Source organism: Diceros bicornis, chromosome 13, assembly GCF_020826845.1.
Source record: "Diceros bicornis minor isolate mBicDic1 chromosome 13, mDicBic1.mat.cur, whole genome shotgun sequence".
In the NCBI taxonomy this organism is placed as follows: Eukaryota; Metazoa; Chordata; class Mammalia; order Perissodactyla; family Rhinocerotidae; genus Diceros; species Diceros bicornis.
In genome coordinates, this window is record NC_080752.1 from 9,543,286 (window position 1) to 9,561,039 (window position 17,754).

The 17,754-nt window shown below is 42.0% G+C and overlaps 1 protein-coding gene across 2 annotated transcripts in view; it reads right to left on the reverse strand.

Annotated features, from left to right (window-relative positions):
* EFCAB14 (EF-hand calcium binding domain 14) overlaps window positions 1–15,341 on the reverse strand; it is a 38,911-nt gene extending 23,570 nt beyond the window's left edge. Inside the window, exons 1-3 of one of the 2 annotated variants that reach the window (XM_058552331.1) lie at window positions 14,179–15,341; window positions 12,387–12,487; window positions 6,459–6,604 (exon numbers count right to left, since the gene is read on the reverse strand). In XM_058552331.1, the coding sequence (XP_058408314.1) occupies window positions 6,459–6,604; window positions 12,387–12,487; window positions 14,179–14,360 (429 nt within the window). In that variant the 5' untranslated portion in view covers window positions 14,361–15,341. Of the gene's footprint in view, window positions 1–6,458; window positions 6,605–12,386; window positions 12,488–12,540; window positions 12,690–14,178 lie in introns of both variants that reach the window. The other variant, XM_058552330.1, reaches the window with a different exon arrangement.
* Window positions 15,342–17,754: the final 2,413 nt, after the last annotated feature.

Sequence of the window (17,754 nt, forward strand, 5' to 3'; positions counted from 1 at the left end):
ATATCTAACTAAATCTCTTAGCACAGTACCTGGCACAAACAAAATACCAAATAGGTGTTAGCTCTTTGATAGCGAAATTTAATAAGCACTTAAACATGCAATTCTCCATAAGTGCTCCAAAATATTCAGACTAATCTTCAACATTCCAACTCTATCCACTTAAAAACAAAACGGGTGACAAACCTCAGCCCAGAGAGACACTCTCAGCAAACTATAACTCTTTTAATAGCAATTACATCAAGGTTTTAACCTCCTTTTAACTTCAAAAAGATACGAATATCGAAGCTTGAAAAGGACATAAGGAAACAGGCATTCTCATGCATTGATCATGGGAATGTAAACTGGAGAAGACTTGTTAGAAGGTTATCTAGGAGTATTTGTCAAAATTTGAAATATTTGAATTGAATATATCCTTTAATTCAGCAATTTCATTTCCAGAAATTTATCCTAAAGATTACTTGCTCATGGGCACAAAGACGTATGCAGAAGACTATTCATTGCTTCCTTATTTGTAACAGCAAAACACTAGAAACAATCTAAATGTTTATCCCTAAGGATGTAGAAATATTCAGTGAACAAAGCGAGTTGTAGAACAATATATACGAATGACTCTATTTAGTTAGACACACACATGCTATCCCATAAGCTAATTCATATTAAAAGCTACTATGATTTTGTAAATGCATAGAAAGGAGACTAAAAGAATGCAGCCCAGACTATTGACAGTGGACACCTGTGGGGACAGGGAATGTGTGTATATGTGTGCAATGGGGCACATACAGAGATGGGGGTTGAGGGGGAATTTTCATAAGAGTTCTATGTGTATTTCATTATTTAAATCTTATATAAGAATACATTCACATATTATTCATGAAATTTTAAAGATAAAAGATGGGAAAGAAATATACACATAGGAAAAACACATCACAAAATTTTAAAAAGGGTTTGACAGATTTCCTTGGCTGGTCTTTTCTTCCATGTCCCCAACTGGGTCTTCCAAGACTATGATAACATGCTCACTCTTAAAGTGCTAGGAAGGGGTTCCTCCCCCAGGTATGTTTTACTCAGTGTCCCAAAGTATGTACACAGTTGGCTCAAGACCAACTTGATGGGCGACAACACGGTTATTCCAAATGCCCTATCAATTGCATGGTTACCTTTTGGCCACCTGGGGGAAAATTCTTTTCACTGACAACTGGCCAGATCCTAAAGGGACAACAAACTGTTCTGGTGGAGCGATCTGGGCAGAAACTTTTCTCCCAGGCACTGCAATATCCTGAGGCTGTGGCAGAGACTGATGCTAATCAGAAGTATTAGTCTCAAGACTGGCCTCACATATGGCCAGTGTGGCTGGTTCGCAGCTACCATTTCACCCCAAATCAGAGGAACAGCCAAAAGCCAAAGCATGCAGGATAAGGTGAGGTCTGTTTCACTTCTCCCCGTGCCCAACACTCCAGGCCTAGGGTATCAGCTGCCTGACTGAAAGAGTACACTCTGGAGAGCTGACCATTAACTCTCTAATTACCAAACATTACTCAGGACTTAGTCACTGCTAAGACCTGGACTGCACACTAGTCACTAGGACTCACCTACATTCCCATAAACTGCAAAGCTGGATTCCATCTTTCAGCATGCTTCTCTTAGGAATGGAATAATGCCAAAATCTGTGGAAAACTACAGCCAAGATACAAGTGTAACTAGAATGGAGACGAGGGGCACTCTCCCACTACTATCTCTGGGACTGCTCTGGTCTCTGATAGACACATTCTAGAATGTCATATTGGATTCAAGCATTACAGGACTTACCTCTAAAAGTCAGACATTGCAATTCAAAGACTCTAAAAATTTGAATTAAGTGGAAACTATTATGAAAAAACCCCAGATTCCAGCCAAAAGATGAGTCACGACTTTTATGCATATTACATGACTTTTCATTAGCAAAATTAAAAATAGCTACTGTAGACCATTTGCTTATTAGACCGTTTTACACTATAAAGTCTGAAATACTGCTTTTTTGCTTTGGTGTTAAATTAAGTCTTCTTTAAATAGTAAGTAAAAAAGTTACTAAAACAGACACTCATCAATGGTGAATGATGATGAGCCCTAGTAGAACCCTGACATCACATCCTTTCAAATTTATCTACTGAGCACATACTGCATCCTATAGAGGATATAAAGGTGGAAGGCAGAATGGAAAATTCAAAAGAAAACCAGGCCCCAGAACTTGTTAATGCTAGCACTGCTACACAGCTGTGTGACCTTGGGCAAACTACTTAACCTCTTTGAGCCTCAGTTTTTCTATCTGTAAAATGGGATACCATCTCCTACTTCATAGGACTATAGAAGCAAAAAAGGAGATCTCACATGTAGTGTATCTAATAGTGGCCTGCACAAAGAATGGCCTGCATTTAATGAATGGCAGTTATCATCTTAATTGCCATCATCATCATCATTGTTGCCACCATCAAGCTTAAAGCTCAGAGTACAGTGTACAACCTTCTAGTGTAATTAGATGCACACACAAATAACTATCACATAAGGTATCCAGACCAAGTGCCAAACAAGAGATACAGAGCGGACTGTAGGAGAAGGGCACTCAAGGTCCCTCTTGAAATGGCTCTTGCTGATATATCCTTACTTCTGGCCTCTTTCCAACAAACTCTAGCTATAATGAATTACTAAAATGCCCTGAACACGTGTTTTTCATTTGTCTATGCTTTTGCACATATAGTCAACTCTCACTACTCATAGTAGTTATGTTCTAGAAAGTCGCAGCAAACACTGAATCAGTGAATACTAAACCATTGCTCCTAAGGGAAGTACAGGGTTACGTTCCTGAGAGCTCTTTGGCCACAACATTTTTGTTAACTGATCAGTTAATACATAATCTTGTTTTATGTCTGTCTCTGTTTAAAGATATCTTATTGAATATATATTGCTGAACTCATGCCTGAATAAAGTTTATCTAACACATGTATTTTCTCTGTAAGGCACATCATGGCCTTCTTGCACTTAGGAATACCAGATAGTAGCTCATTCAGCACTATGCTAGGGGGACATTTTACACAGTGAATTCACCAACAAAAAGAACAAAAGTGGGAAACATGGAACTAAACATATCGTGAAAAGGAAACCCGTTTACAGTATGAGAGCTGAAACAAGGCAGGGTGTTGCATTGTTTCACCTCAACTAGAAATGTTCCTGTTGGGTGACTCAAATTTTTCGCCACTGCACCCCGTCAGTGAATGACTTGGAAAGTGCTACAAGTATAGATTTTGGGGTTACAAACAAATTTTAGTGAGTAGGTGAATTCGCAAACATAGAATCTGCAAATGATGAGGATCAACTGTACTAATGTTTTACCTAGAACACCCTCTCTCCTTCTGCAGAATTCACCTGGCCTATCCTGTTTGCCCTTCAGGACTCAGCTCAAGATATCTGAGAAGCCTTAATGGGTTAGATATATACTTTTTTTTTTTTTTGTGAGGAAGCTTGGCCATGAGCTTACATCCATTGCCAATCTGCCTCTTTTTGCTGAGGAAGATTGGCCCTGGGCTAACATCAGTGCCCATCTTCCTCTACTTTATATGGGACGCCACCATAGCATGGCTTAACAAGTGGTGCGTTGGTGCACGCCTGGGATCCGAACCTGCGAACCCAGAGCCGCGGAAGCAGAGAGTGCGCACTTAACCGCTATGCCACCAGGCCGGCCCCCAGGTACATACTTAAAAATGCCCGTGTGGTGCTCACATGGACCTACTTCTTCTTCTTCTTTTTTTTAATGTGTGATTTTTTTTTATTGATGTCATAATAGTTTATAACATTGTGAGATTCCAGTTGTACATTATTATTTGTCAGTCACCATATAAATGCACCCCTTCACCCCTTGTGTCCACGCCCCAACTCCCTTCCCCCTGGTAACCACCAAACTGCTCTCTCTGTCCGTGTGTTAGTTTATATTCCACATGGACCTGCTTCTTATTGCTCATCAGGCTGTTTTACAATTGTTTACTTTTCTATCTCCTCCATTTGACTGTAAGAGCCTTGAGGAGGAATCACATCTTCTTTGATTTTGAATCCAAGGCCTAACTCCATAAAAGCAGCTCATTAAACATTTGTTGAGTTAATGGTTTTCAAAGAAAGGGGAGAAGAATCCCTATAATGGTCAAGAATGGGTAGGGGTATGAAATCAGAGGTTTCATGAAAAAAAGAGAAAAGCCAAAGAGATTTTAACTATTAGTTTAAAGATTTTCAATGTGAAATTTCATTTAACTTATTTCAAACTAATGGTTTTTTTTCCAGGCTGCATTAACTTCAACTCACCTTGTGATAAGGACAGTTCTTGTTAAGTGATATAATACATCTTCTTGTTTAGGCCACTCTGAATTGCTTTTTTTGACAAAAATTTGCCACTAAAAGCATCTTAATTGACAGTTTCCCTTAGATACAGAAACATGGTTAAGTATTTATTTCTATACCTAGTTTGGTTTAGGACAAATGCCTCTTAACAGACCATCAGAGGTGTGTAATGTTAATTTTAGAAAATCACTCCGACAGAGTGATGAGCTCCCTTTGGACCAACATAAAGTTCTACTTCACCACCACCCGTCCTTCTGCGACCACACCAGCACAGAATGCCTCAGCATCAGGCTGGTATCATCAATCAGTTCCATCATCTCTGAAGATCTACTGAAGCTAAAGTGGAAAGAGTTTCAGTTCAATCTCTCCCAGTTTATATATGAAACCTTAGTACCGAAGTAAACTTTCCTGTATAGCTGCTTTCCAAGATACTTCTTGCATTAAAAATAACAGCCAGGTCAAGAAAAAAATGATTCGTTTGTTTCCAGATTCCTGGTTAAAGAGAACTCAAACCAAAATATGTAGCAAAGATTTGAAAACCTGTGTGTCCTCTCATATCAAGTACCAATTTACCCTTTGACTCTTCCCATAATGCTGATTTACAAGGAGATGGGAAACAGGTGACATTGCCTCTTCATCCTGAAAGATCTCATCCTTGCCTCAGAACGGTAAACTCCCTGACTATTTAAATGGAATCCACAGTTTGCCCCAGTGAGAGATGCTAATTATCTCTCAGTGCTTCACTGTGGTCTATTTTCACTGATGTAATCTCTGGCCAAACTGCTCATTTGCTCTGTGAATACAAGAAAGGCCACAATTCATCCTATTCTTTTTGCAAAAAGGAGTGAATACTTGCTCTTCCCTAATTACTGAGAGTCCAAAGATAAATGATAATGAGTAAATACTAGGTGCTACAATCCATCAATTATTTCATGAATAATTTAAAACAATGAATAGAACTGAATAGAAAATATCAAAAGGCATCATAATACTAAGGATAAGCTATTGTTTTCAGAAACTTTTATTTCAGTTACACATATATATGTATGTGTTTATTGGGTAATGATGTAAAACATTTCTTATTGTAGATTCCAGGCAAAAATTTGAAAGCCACTGCCCCCAGCCATTGATCTCTCCTCTTAAGTGCTGAACTGCCCCACTCCTGCACCACTCCTGGAAGGTAGAGGTAGCTTCAGAAGTACATGTAAGCACTTGATTCTAGCACAGTGCTCCCTGCCACTGGCTGATTCTGAACTTCGTGACTCCATTCCGAAGAAGAGAACATCCCCTTAGCCCCAACAAGGAAGGCATATCTATTTTTAAGCCCTGTGCAAGTGTACCATTCATTTTGGTACTTGAGTTTTCTTTTCAATGCACGTCTTTTCTACTAAACTGCAAAAACTGAGGACAGCAGCTATAGTTACCCAGTGGCAACACAGCACCTTATACATATAAGATGCTTGACTTAACATCCTTTAAATAAGCCCTTGCCCTCTGGCAGAGTCCCTCTTTTGGAATCAATAATTACTGAGCTCTGGCTAATTTAAGGACTGGAAAAGTTTTTGCTCTAGGCTTGCTTGCCTCGCCAAGGTATTTAACCAACTCCGTCACCTCCTCCTACCCTATTCTAGAATAACTATCATTAGCTGTTGATGGTTTCCAGATTTGTTTTAGTATAATGTATAGTAGTACACCTCAAGGCTGAGTCTGTAAGTTTGTAAACTATTAAACAGAATAAGCTCTCATTACCTAATAGAAATAAACTATCCATCTTTCTTGGGGGTTAGATGACACTTTTTATTTGATACATACATTGCTCCTTAGGAAGAGTTTACTCAAGAACTTCCAACTTCTTCTAAACTATTCTACTTGGTAAAATTGTTCCTTTGCAGAAAAGGTTAACATTTTAAATATTTGGTCAGTGTATAACTATCATCTTAATTTTATCTGATTTTAACGTGTTGGGATCACACTATGCAAAACACCATTTCAAAAAGTAAAACAATCTGAAGTGAGTTCCCTACACCTACAAATTCATACTAAACAAACAAAACTAAATATTCATAGCTTACACAGAAGTAAAATCACACTTTTGCTACCTGCTTATTCATTTCTGTGATGTTTATCCAGACTCTGTTCAAGCCCAGCTCTCCAGATTCAACCTTCTCAAGTTGTTTTTGTTTGCTGAGTAGTTCTTCATTAAGTTTGGGAATTTCTTGGAAGGAGCTTTTCTGATTAGATTCCACTAAAGGCAAAAACAAGAACAATCATAAATAGCCATAAAGTTTCCTCATGGCTCCAAGATGAAAAAATGATCATGCAGTAGGCAGGAAGACAGAGTAATAAAAGTTAATTCTGGGAGGATAGTGACTGAATTCACATCAATCAACTACACTGTTCTTTTATTTAGAAGTATGTATCTTTAACACCTAAGCTCTATTTTAACTGGAGCTATTTCACTACTGGCAATACAACTTTTAAAAGTCAGATGGCTAAAAATGATAAAGAATATCAGCAGAAAGCTGGATTTGAATCTCAACTCTGTAACTTACTGTGATCTTGAGCAAATTACTCAAATTCTTTGAGCTCAGTTTCCTCATCTGTAATACAGAGTTAACTATAGTTTACAGGATTATTAGAATTAAGTGAAAGAACGGCTGTAAAGTACTAAACACACCTGGCCGGGCATACAATAAGTGATAAATAAATGTTAAGTATTGACCAGCTCAATTAAGGAGCTTTTTGATTAGTCAATGAACATTTATAAATCTTACTCCATTGATACTCAAGGTGACATCATAAGTTATATTTCTAAATGCTTATATCTATTTCTCTCTATCTCAAATTGGTCAAATGCAAGGTGGGTTCCTACCACCTTTCAAGTACTGTTATGAAAACTAAGATTTTAACCTTTTTCATAAACAGCAGTGTTTTCTTAAATCTTAAAGCAACCCAAAAGCTCAAATTGAAATAGAAGATAAAGGAACATGTGGGTGAAGTATACGGCGATATCTGGCCTTTCCTTTGGGAAACAATATCTCCTGAATGGTTTGGAGATTTGATAGCTTGAAGGCAGAGGCCTGAAAGAGTGCTTTCTCTTCTTTCTTTAAAGACTATTTTTCTTTTTCATGGAAAATAAAATATTGAGAATGGCTGGTCCTCCAGAATAAAACCTACATCATTTTTCTGAAAGCCACAGACTGCCTGACTAGTTATATGCTTTCTTTAAAACCAAAAACTGGCATAAGGACAGATACAAAACAATTTACTAATATGTAAGCTCCAAGACTTTGTTCATTTCTGTATGGTCAGCACTTAGAACGTACTTGGCACATTTTGGGCACTCAGTATTACTGACTGAATAAATCTGGCCCTTGCTTACCTCCCAACCACGTTTCTCATCACTTTACCTACCTCTTCAATCTACTTTCTAGCCAAGTGGATTTTCCTGACACACCAGCCTCTTTAAGCCTCAGTGACCCTGCACAGGCTATTCTTTCTGCCTAGATGCCCTTGGCTTGACCCCTCTACACTTCTGCCACCTTAGCCTAGTTAATTCCTTTCAAGACTCAGCACAAATAGCTGAGCCCCTACCTTGGACCACCACCACCTCGGACCACCGCCACCTCTTTACCACTCCTAACTTTACCAAGCATTTAACATACTGTGCTGTAATTAGGCGTTAGTCATCTGTCTCCTCCACCAGACTGACAGACAGCTGCGTGAGGATAGGGACCAGGTCTTATTTGGTTATGTATTCCCAGGGCCCAGCACAGTGCCAGGTACACAGAAGCACTCAAACGCTTGTCCAGTGAAATGACTTCAAGATACGAAATGGAGTTAATGTTAACCTATTAAGTCAAACAAAGAAAGCTCAACAAATGAATAAACTCAACAACAAAAAAAATCCCCACCAGGGGTGGTAGTGGCATCCTTACTGCAAGCAAACTCACTATCTGAAAATTCAGCATTATTTAAAGAAATTAGATATTTTTATTCACTTTGCTAATATATGTGCCAAAGGATTTCTTTATAAATAGTAGACTTCCCTCAGTGCTTTTAATGTAACATTTGATATACACGTGGTTTGCAGGAATATATCCATCTCATTCAGTAAGAACATTTTACCAGTCTAAATTAATGTTACACTTAGCATTTCACTGAATTTCCTATACATTTTCAGTTAGGTTGTAAAGAAAAACTTATCCCACACGTGTCTGCCATTCTCAGGGGGTCAAACATCCCAAGGGGAGGGAGCGTCTCTCTCTTTCCTGCAGTGTATATGAATTAAGCAGAAGGTAGAAATGGAAGAGGAAGTAAGACAAATACATAAACAACTTGGGTTACAATTATTAACTAATAAACATATAAAGCTGATAAGCCCTGAGAACACTCTGGGATCCTGAGGATTGTATGAACCAAGCGGGGATCATAGTCATTACCTGATTTGGGGCTTTTTAGGAGAGATAAGCCAAGTAAATGCACTTTGATTATATAAATGGGAGGAAGTGTAGCAAACAAAACAACGTAGGATTACTAATTCACGTTATTTCAACATGGAAAGCAACTCATTTAAAATTTAGCATATTAATACTCAAAAGAACTTACTTAGCTCTTTTCCTTATCTTTAAGATAAGGAAATGGAGATTTCTGCATACACCCTTCAGACAGAACATGGTGCCGACAGCAGTATTTTATATTTACACGTATTTATAGTTTGCAATAAACTTTTATGTAATTATTGCACTTGTTAGGGAACCCCTACCATGTGCCCAGCCCTGCACCTGGCACTAGTGCATACAGAAGACCCTGAAGTGCTCAGTCTAGTGGGGAGCGAGGCATTGTCACACAATCACTATACAGTGTGACAGATGTTACGACAGAGGAATGCCCTAAGTGCTTTGGTAGCACAAATACATCTTTATGTTTTATGGATGGGAAAACAAAGGCACAGAAAGAATAAATGACTTGTCCAAGTTTTACAGCTAGCTAGGAGCAAGCCAGGATTTAACAGTCAAATCTTCTGCTTCTAGGACCAGCACTCTTTCTAGCATCCTCCAGCTGTCACGGACATGTACGTCCTAATGTCATCATTAGCAGAAGACCACTTTTAAATTCTGTACTAAATGACCCAACTGCTACTCTGCCTGTATAACCAGAAAAGGAGATGCCTGATTTATTAATACTTTCCTTCTCTTCCAAATTCTTTTCCTTCACTCTAGAATTTCATAGTTGAGTGACAGATAGATGGTTGGAAATAGAATCTTCCTTAGAATAACTGTGGAGGTCTTTTGAAGTACCTGGTTCTGGAAAAAGAATACTGAGCTAAGAGTTTCAAGGCCAGCCAGTACTTTTAGCTTAAGGATCAAGTTACTCTTGATCACAAGGGAAAATACCAAGCCTATCTGCTTTGTTTTCTATTTCACATATTTCAGCAATCCTGCCTGCTTTCCTCACAGTGACTTGGAAAATTTATTGAAATAAAGAACAAGGGGCTCTGAATTTCTTAAAAAAGAATTATTGCCAGATCAGCAGATGGTCTTATTTGAATCAGTGACTTCCACTGTCCTCTTGAAAAGCAAGAAATAAAAATTAACTTGTTGAAATATATTCAAAGCAGAAGCATAATTCAAAGAAAGACTATTTAAGCTTAACAAGACTGACCTCATTTAGTCAAGATAATGGTTTTCACAAAAAATTCTTGAGCAAGTAGTCCACAATGGTTCAGCCTATGGACTGTGCCCCAGGCCCCACCCCCATCTTCCCTCAGGAAGTCCTGCTTTAGACATTATAGGTGCTGGCATTTCTATTGTAGCAAACCAAAGCCAAAAAAGCAGCTGGACTGACAACTCTAAATCTGCCTCATTCTGCTGGTTGACAAATGTAGTCAGGGTTTCAGGGGAATGCTGCTCACTGATAGAAAGCAGTTCTCACAGTCCAGGGTACAATTCCTGGCAACTCTTGAATACAGTATTTCCAGGGACTGGTATTAACAAGTGGTCAGGGGCCGGCCTGGTGGCACAGCAGTTAAGCGCACGCTTCGGCAGCCTGGGGTTCTTAGGTTCAGATCCCAGGCGCACACCGACCCACCGCTTGTCAAGCCATGCTGTGGCGGCGTCCCATGTAAAGCAGAGGAAGATGGGCACAGCTGTTAGCCCAGGGCCAGTCTTCCTCAGCAAACAAACAAACAAACAAACAAACAAAAAAAACCGAGGAGGATTGGCATCAGATGTTAGCTCAGGGCTGATCTTCCTCACAAAAAACCCCCAAAAAAACCAAACAAAAAAAACAAGTGGTCAATAAATATTTGTTGACTGATTGCTTGCCAGGTCTATTACATGTATATATTTTAAATATGCATTTCTAAACAAAGAAATTTCCTGAAAAGCTCAGCTAAGGTATAAATTACATGAGTGTCCTGTAAATGCAGGCACAGAGCAGTTAGAGAAAGGAATCCCTGGAGGGTAGAACTGAGAAATGTTTTGAAATGTATAAATAAATAATTGCTATATGTGATCAAAACAAGCTGTAGCACAAACCTAGAAAGCGCAACTAATTATATAGAGATGATGGCACAGACGGGTGTCTTCACTGGTTATTTACAATTGAACACTGTTTCTGAGAACTTCATTTCCAAATTATGATTACTACTTACAAAGAAAACATTAGCCTTAAAAACACTTTGCACTACTGCTAAGGACAACCATTAAAGAGGGAAAATAACTAGAATGTAAATCTCATTCTTTATTATACTGAACTCTGATTCATCAATTGATAAAACATATAGGTCAGGATGATTCTGGCAGAGACTCATGGCTTACCCAATCCCATTCCCCGAATCAGAAGCTCAGAAGAAAACCAAAGTTAGTATTTCAACATTTCTTTTCAAGTAACAACACTAGGAGTGTCATTAACACACTAAGGAGGATTAGCTGTCCCTAGGTCAGGTTTGGAACTTGAATAACTGCAGGCAGCAGAGAGAAGCTGGAGTGAAGGAAAGCTAGGATGTTGTGATCTCCGAAGGCTTAAGATGAGAAGTAAGGAAACAAGTCTAATTCCAGTTCTGGGGGCAGATTTCTTTATGACCTTGAGAAAGCCTCGTGGTCAGTTTCCTGGTGTGCTAATACTGCTAAGGTTAGGGTATTTGGGATTAACTTAAAGTGGTTCCTTAGCTTAGAAAATTAACCCTTGGGGGCCGGCCTGGTGGCATAGTGGTTAAGTTCGTGTGCTCTGCTTTGGTGGCCTGGGGTTAGCAGGTTCAGATCTTGGGCGCGGACCTACGCACCACTCATCAAGCCATGCTGTGGAGGCATCCCATATACAAAATAGAGGAAGATGGGCACAGATGATAGCTCAGGGCCAATCTTCCTCAGCAAAAAGAGGCAGATTGGCAATGGATGTAAGCTCATGGCCAAGCTTCCTCACAAAAAAAAAAAAAGAAAATTAACCCTTGAAACCTAGAACCAAAGATCTGTGTTGCTAAAGGAAAACAGTGAGGTTAAATCTGGTAGAAGTTACTATGCAAACACACCTTTCAGAAAAAGTACTTTGGACATGCAAAATACAACTTTATAATTTAGAATATATAAAACTCTTCAACTTAAAAAAAGTCTCAAACTTTAAAACTCACTCACGAGACAAATATTTATTTGTGACATGGTGCACAGTAAGCATTCCATAAATGCTGGCTATTATTATTACTGCCCATTCCCATGTTCCTATAGTTTTCAAGGAGGAAACTGTTTGACAGACACCCCCACATTCTTTCTCAAAAGGTCCTGTGAAGAGGAAGGAAAGAGCCCAGCGTTGCTATTGCCACTTCACACACTTGGGGAAGTGACAAGAGGCAGAGGTTAACCAAGGTTCTAAACTCCTGGGCCTTAGTGCTTCCCCTCTGTACCCTAAGCGTTGACTACAGGGCCATTATTTCAGATGCTATTTGTCCTGACGGTGCATAAGCACTGTTTTTTGTTTGTGCACTTAAAAATAAATAGCTGTTAGTGTGTTTAAAAACAAATAGCTGTTACCGTATTCCAACTGACAGCTAAAAAACAGCATAAAAATGCTGAAAAAATGTGTAATTGCTTCATTGCTGGGCAACTCTGAATTCAGCACAGTCCATTTTGTCCTAGAAATTGGAAAAGAATCCAAAATTATATTCTGAAATGGACAACCACTTACTTGTTCTAAATTTTTCTTTGAGGGCATCCAGATCGTCCTTCAGAGCAACTTGCATCCACACCAAGCCAACGCAGGCCACGACACAGGCGGCAAGGATGACAAAAGCACAGAGGGGATAACAGATCTTGCAGCATCGTAAATAGTCTCCCCTGGTCATAAGAACAAAGTCAACCAGGAATACAAACGTGATTATGAGTACAGCTTTATTAGAAATAGCATAAATGTGTTGCCAGGCAATTATCTTCTCTAATGAATAACACTTGATTTTCCAGGGAACACACTTACATACGAAAAGCATGTTGAAAATGACTACGTAATATGACCTATGAAGGGTTCATCTATTGGGTTCAAAGGTTTCAAAGTTCACGTGAAACAGAGGGAGCTCCTGTTGGCCACAGGAGGCACCTGTGGGCACCGCAGCTCACTGCCATCATCATCACTTCAGGTCTTTGGTAACAAGTTCAGATGAGGAAAGGGTAAGGAACACAGCTTCTCTGCAGTTCCATCACTGCACTGTGATTTACCTATCTATTTCTCTCTCTCAGATACATACTCACTCCAGGGGACCTTGCTTCAGTTTACAGAAACTTCATAAACTTTTGAGCAAGTTTTAGCGCAAATGCAATGAAAGAAAGAGGAATTGTAGGTTTGAAGTGGACATCTGGTGACCTCTAGCTTTACTGGCTCAGAAGGAAGGAAACATAGAAAGGTGTTAGATTTCACAGCAAACTTCAACCAGCACTCAAGGTTTTATTTAACCCAACAGGGTGACTATTCCAGTGGAACTCTTCCACTTCATCAGATCTTCACAACTAGGATTGCCCTTAACTACCTATCTGGCAAAGCTCATTAGAAGCTAACTCTTCCTTTAACAAAATAAAGGACACAGACACTCTAAACAAACAAACCTCAAACAAAGGATTCAAGCTGTTCAGCACCCCAACCTTCTGCCTAGACCTTGCTTTTACATCCTCAGCAGAATACTCTTTTCTTTTAATGTATTCCCTGAGAGGGTCCAAGGGCACCTTCAAGGTCCCTTCAGCCCTTTCCCACCTCGAGCCCCAAATCCCAATGTCCTCATTGCTCACTACTGGCTTTGTCTAGTGGTTGCACCACCTAAAAGTGGTTTGGGAAAGGGTTGCCTCTTCTTTCTGTCCCCCACTCTCCATGACTCTCAAGGACATACTTTCTACAGTATGTCCCTCACCATATTCTCCCATCACCAAGATTCAGACTCATCAAGAGTGCAAAAAATAAATAATTTGCAGTTCCTAAGGTCTCTGTATCTCTTAAACTTTAAAAAAAGGCTAGTTCCAAAAGGTTTTCTGCTCCTATGTCCCTATTCTTAGCTTCTTTGCTGCTCCCAACTTGGTCTCTCTGGGCTCTTGGCACATTCCTGAAGTGCACATTTCCACCCTAGATTCAGAGCTCTTCTTTGTACAGCTGGGGACAGAGCTCTAACCTACCCTTCACTCAGAACCTGAACTCATCTTCTCCCTAACATCTTTTCTCCCTCTTTGCATTCCAAGGTCTATACTTTTTTTTCTTCCCAAGAACGCCCTTCTCCTTCCGTTCAATTTGCCCCCTTGGTAGTGCAAGGAGATGCCTTTTCCCCATCCCGCTCTTCACATCACTCACTTGACAAAGCGGGAGCGATTTCCAGCTACACCGAATTCCTCTTCCTCCTCTGAGCTGGACTCAGAGTCTGAATCAGGAGGCTCAGTGCGAAGCAGGCGGTGGCCTGAGCCCTTCTTGGGCTTCTTTCTTCGGCTGTCCCCAGCCAAGCCAATCAATGCATTGAGCTCCTTGCGCTTTTTCATCTTCTTGTGTGGGGTGAGTGGAGCACCCACTCCGGAGCTGCCAGGCTCGTACCCGAAGCCCAGTTCTCTCGCTGCCTTGGAGCTGCCTTCCAGGGTGGGGGATCCTGGGCCAGAGCCCACCGGTCACTCCCACCCAGGGGTGGGACTGACCAGATCCGCTGGGGGCTGGAGATTGGAGCTCAGAGGAAACTGGAACTCAGATGGGTAGGGGAAGTCACAGAGAGATGGCCAGGGAGCTGGTGATCGAAATGGATATGGTCCTGGGCATGGAGTGTCAGTTAAGAGGGTGTTAAGCCGGGGCAACCTTTGTCTCCTGAAGGGGATAAGAAGCCAAGTCAAAATGAGAGATTCTCAGCCCTGATAAGTAGGTAATATTTCTAAGCGTGCTCCAGAAGCTGCGGAAGGACACACAGATGAGTGTGTTGGCGTCCCGGACAGGATTTCCAATGGATAGGGAAAAGAAACTTGTTCTTGAACGGGAGAAGAGAGGGAAGTGTACAGCGAAGACAGGGAACGCGCTAGTCCTTCCCTAGCTGGAGAGGTGGCATCAGGGGGAGGCTCCCAGTCGCTACAACCCCGACACAGCCTGGGCGCCGAGAAGATGCTCGGGTCTGGGGTGATCGCCGTCCTCCGGCCTCCGTCCTGAGTTTGAAGGTAGCCTGAGACCGAAGAAGAACCAGAGCCCGGCTCAGAGGGCTCGGCCTGAGAGGAGCCAGTCCTGCGATTGGAGAGACCCTAGCCCTTCTGTCTGGGCCTGGGGGGCGAGGGGCGGAGGGGCGACGGCGGTTCAGCCACCTGAAGCGCTCCCTCCCAGAGTTGGAGGTGTTCCGGCACGGGCGACTCTCGGCAACTCACATACGCCGCCTCCACTCCAGCCGCGACTCCGGCCCCCGCTCCGGCTGCGGCCGCGGCTGCTCCTGACGCGCTGGCGGCGGCGGCGGCGGCGGCCGCGGGCTCCCGACCCGGGCCATCGCTCCAGCCCCAGCTCACTTCCCCTTTGGCAGCGGCCGCCGGCGGCGCCTGCCAGTAAGCCGCGCTCCCATTGGCCGCCTGACTAGTGACGTCACACCCGGGACGCGGGTGGTGGAGGGGAGGCGGTTGGGGAGGCACCGCCTCCAGAAGGCCTGCTGAGCCGCGCCGCCCACGTGAGCCCTGGCAGTTTCGTTTTCCGAGGGGCGGGGGCGAGGGCAGGCGGAGCAGCCAGCTGCTCGACCTGCTTGGAAATTTCGTCAGCTGTGCGGGCCTCCAGTTGTGACCTGGCCTTAACCTGGCCTGGGTGCTGCGCCCCTCTGACTCACAAGCTGTTTATTAAAACTTTAGGCGTGTTACAGATTAATGATCCGGTTGAACACATTCATTCACGCCATAAATATTTATTGAGAGTTTACTCCGTGTCAGGAGCAGTCTTACGGCTGGGGATACAGCAATGGACAAAATAACTACTGTCCCTGCCTTCCTGCGTAGGGTGGCCAGATTTAACAAATAAAAATAGGGGATACCCAGTAAAGTTTGAATTTCAGATCAACAACGATTATTTTTTTAGTACAAGTATATCCTAAGCAGCAACTGAGACATCTTCATACTGAAAAGTTAATTCATTTTTTTAAATCTGAAATTCAAATTTAACTGGGTGTCCTGTATTTTATCTGCCAACCGTTTTCCTGCAGCTTATATTCTAGTGGGAGGAGAGCAACGACAGGCAAGCGTATCAAATGTCCGGAGGTGATAAGTGCTATCAGGAAAATTGAAACCTGACAAGGGGATGGGGAGTGCTTCTGTGATAAGGGGACATTTGGTTAGAGACTGGGAGGAAGTGAGGGAGTGAGTTGTGCAATGGCCTTGAGGAAGGAGTGACCTGGAAGACCTGGTGTGGCTGGACCTGAAGAGCAAAGAGGAGGAGAGCAGCAGGAAGTGAGGTCAGACTAGCATCAGGGGCCAGATTGTGAAGGGCCTTGTGGACCACCGTGAGGACTTGGGGAAACCACTGGTGCTTTAAGCTGAGAGGAGACATTCTCTGGCTTAGATTTTAGACAGATGGCTCTGGGCCAGCCTGCTGGTGCCGTGGTTAAGTGTGCGAGCTCTGCTGTGGCGGCCCTGGGTTTGCAGGTTCGGATCCCGACCGTACAGGGACGCACCGCTTGTTAAGCCATGCTGTGGCGGCATCCCATGTAACGTAGAGGAAGATGGGCACAGATGTTAGCCCAGGGCCAGTCTTCCTCAAGAAAAAAGGGGAGGATTGGCATTGGATGTTAGCTCAGGGCTAGTCCTCCTCACAAAAAAAAAAAAAAAAAAAGAAAGATGGCTCTGGCTGTGGTGTGGAAAAGAGAATTGGGAGAGAGTGAGGGACAGAGGAACCGTTTGTTCCGGTCAAGATAGAGATGATGATGATAGACTAGGGTGGCAGGAGTGGAGATGGTGAGCATTCTGGATGCTTTTTGAAGATAGTGCTAACAATATTTGCTGATGGATTAGATCAAAGGTGTGGAAAAAAGAGGAGTAATGGATAACTCCAGGCTTTTAGGGTGGAACAACTAGCAGAAGGAAATTGCGATTTACTGAGAGGGGAAGAGTAGGTTTGGGGCAAAGTTGAGAAGCCAATTCAATAGTCAAATGGGCTGTTTGGTATATCCATTTGGAGTTCTGGGTAGAGTTTGGGGTCTGAAATATAAATCTTAGAGTCATCAGATGTAGATGGTCTTTAAAGCAAAGTGCTTAGAGCTACTTGGAAGAAAGTCACTTAGAGTAATTTTTATACCCACGTTCTTATTGTGGCAGTCACACCGTCTAGGGATATGCACCCTGGGCCTGTCTCTTATTTGTCTTTCTGTGTCTAGCCCAGAGGTAGGCACTTAGTAATAATGATCTGATAAATATGTGATGTCTACATAAGTGGGTGGAGTTGTATGGAGATATGAATGGAGTTTTGGAATCAAGAGGTCTGGGATTAAATCATCTTTTAATACTTATTAGCTTTGTCAGCATGGAAGCCATTTAAATTCTCTGAGTTTCAGTTTTCCCTTCTGTAAAATGGGGATAAACATCTATTTCACAGGGCAGACAAGAGAGAAGATGCTTGTGAAAATGCTTTTGAAGCCCCAAATCTTGGTGCAGTTATTCTGTTTTTATTGTCTCTTTTTGTTTCTAGGACTGTGCTGCCCAATACGGTAGCCGCTAGCCGCATATGACAATTTAAATTTACATTTAACTTAATATTAAATAAAAGTTGAAATTAGTTCCTCAGTCTCACTGGCCACTGTGCTTCATAGCCCATATGTGGCTAGGGGCTATGGGCCAGCCAGAACAGAACATTTCCATCACTATAGGAAGTTTTATTGGACAACTTTGCACTAGCGCCTCCCTGAAGGTCTGGGATGGGCAGGAGAGTCCTGACTTC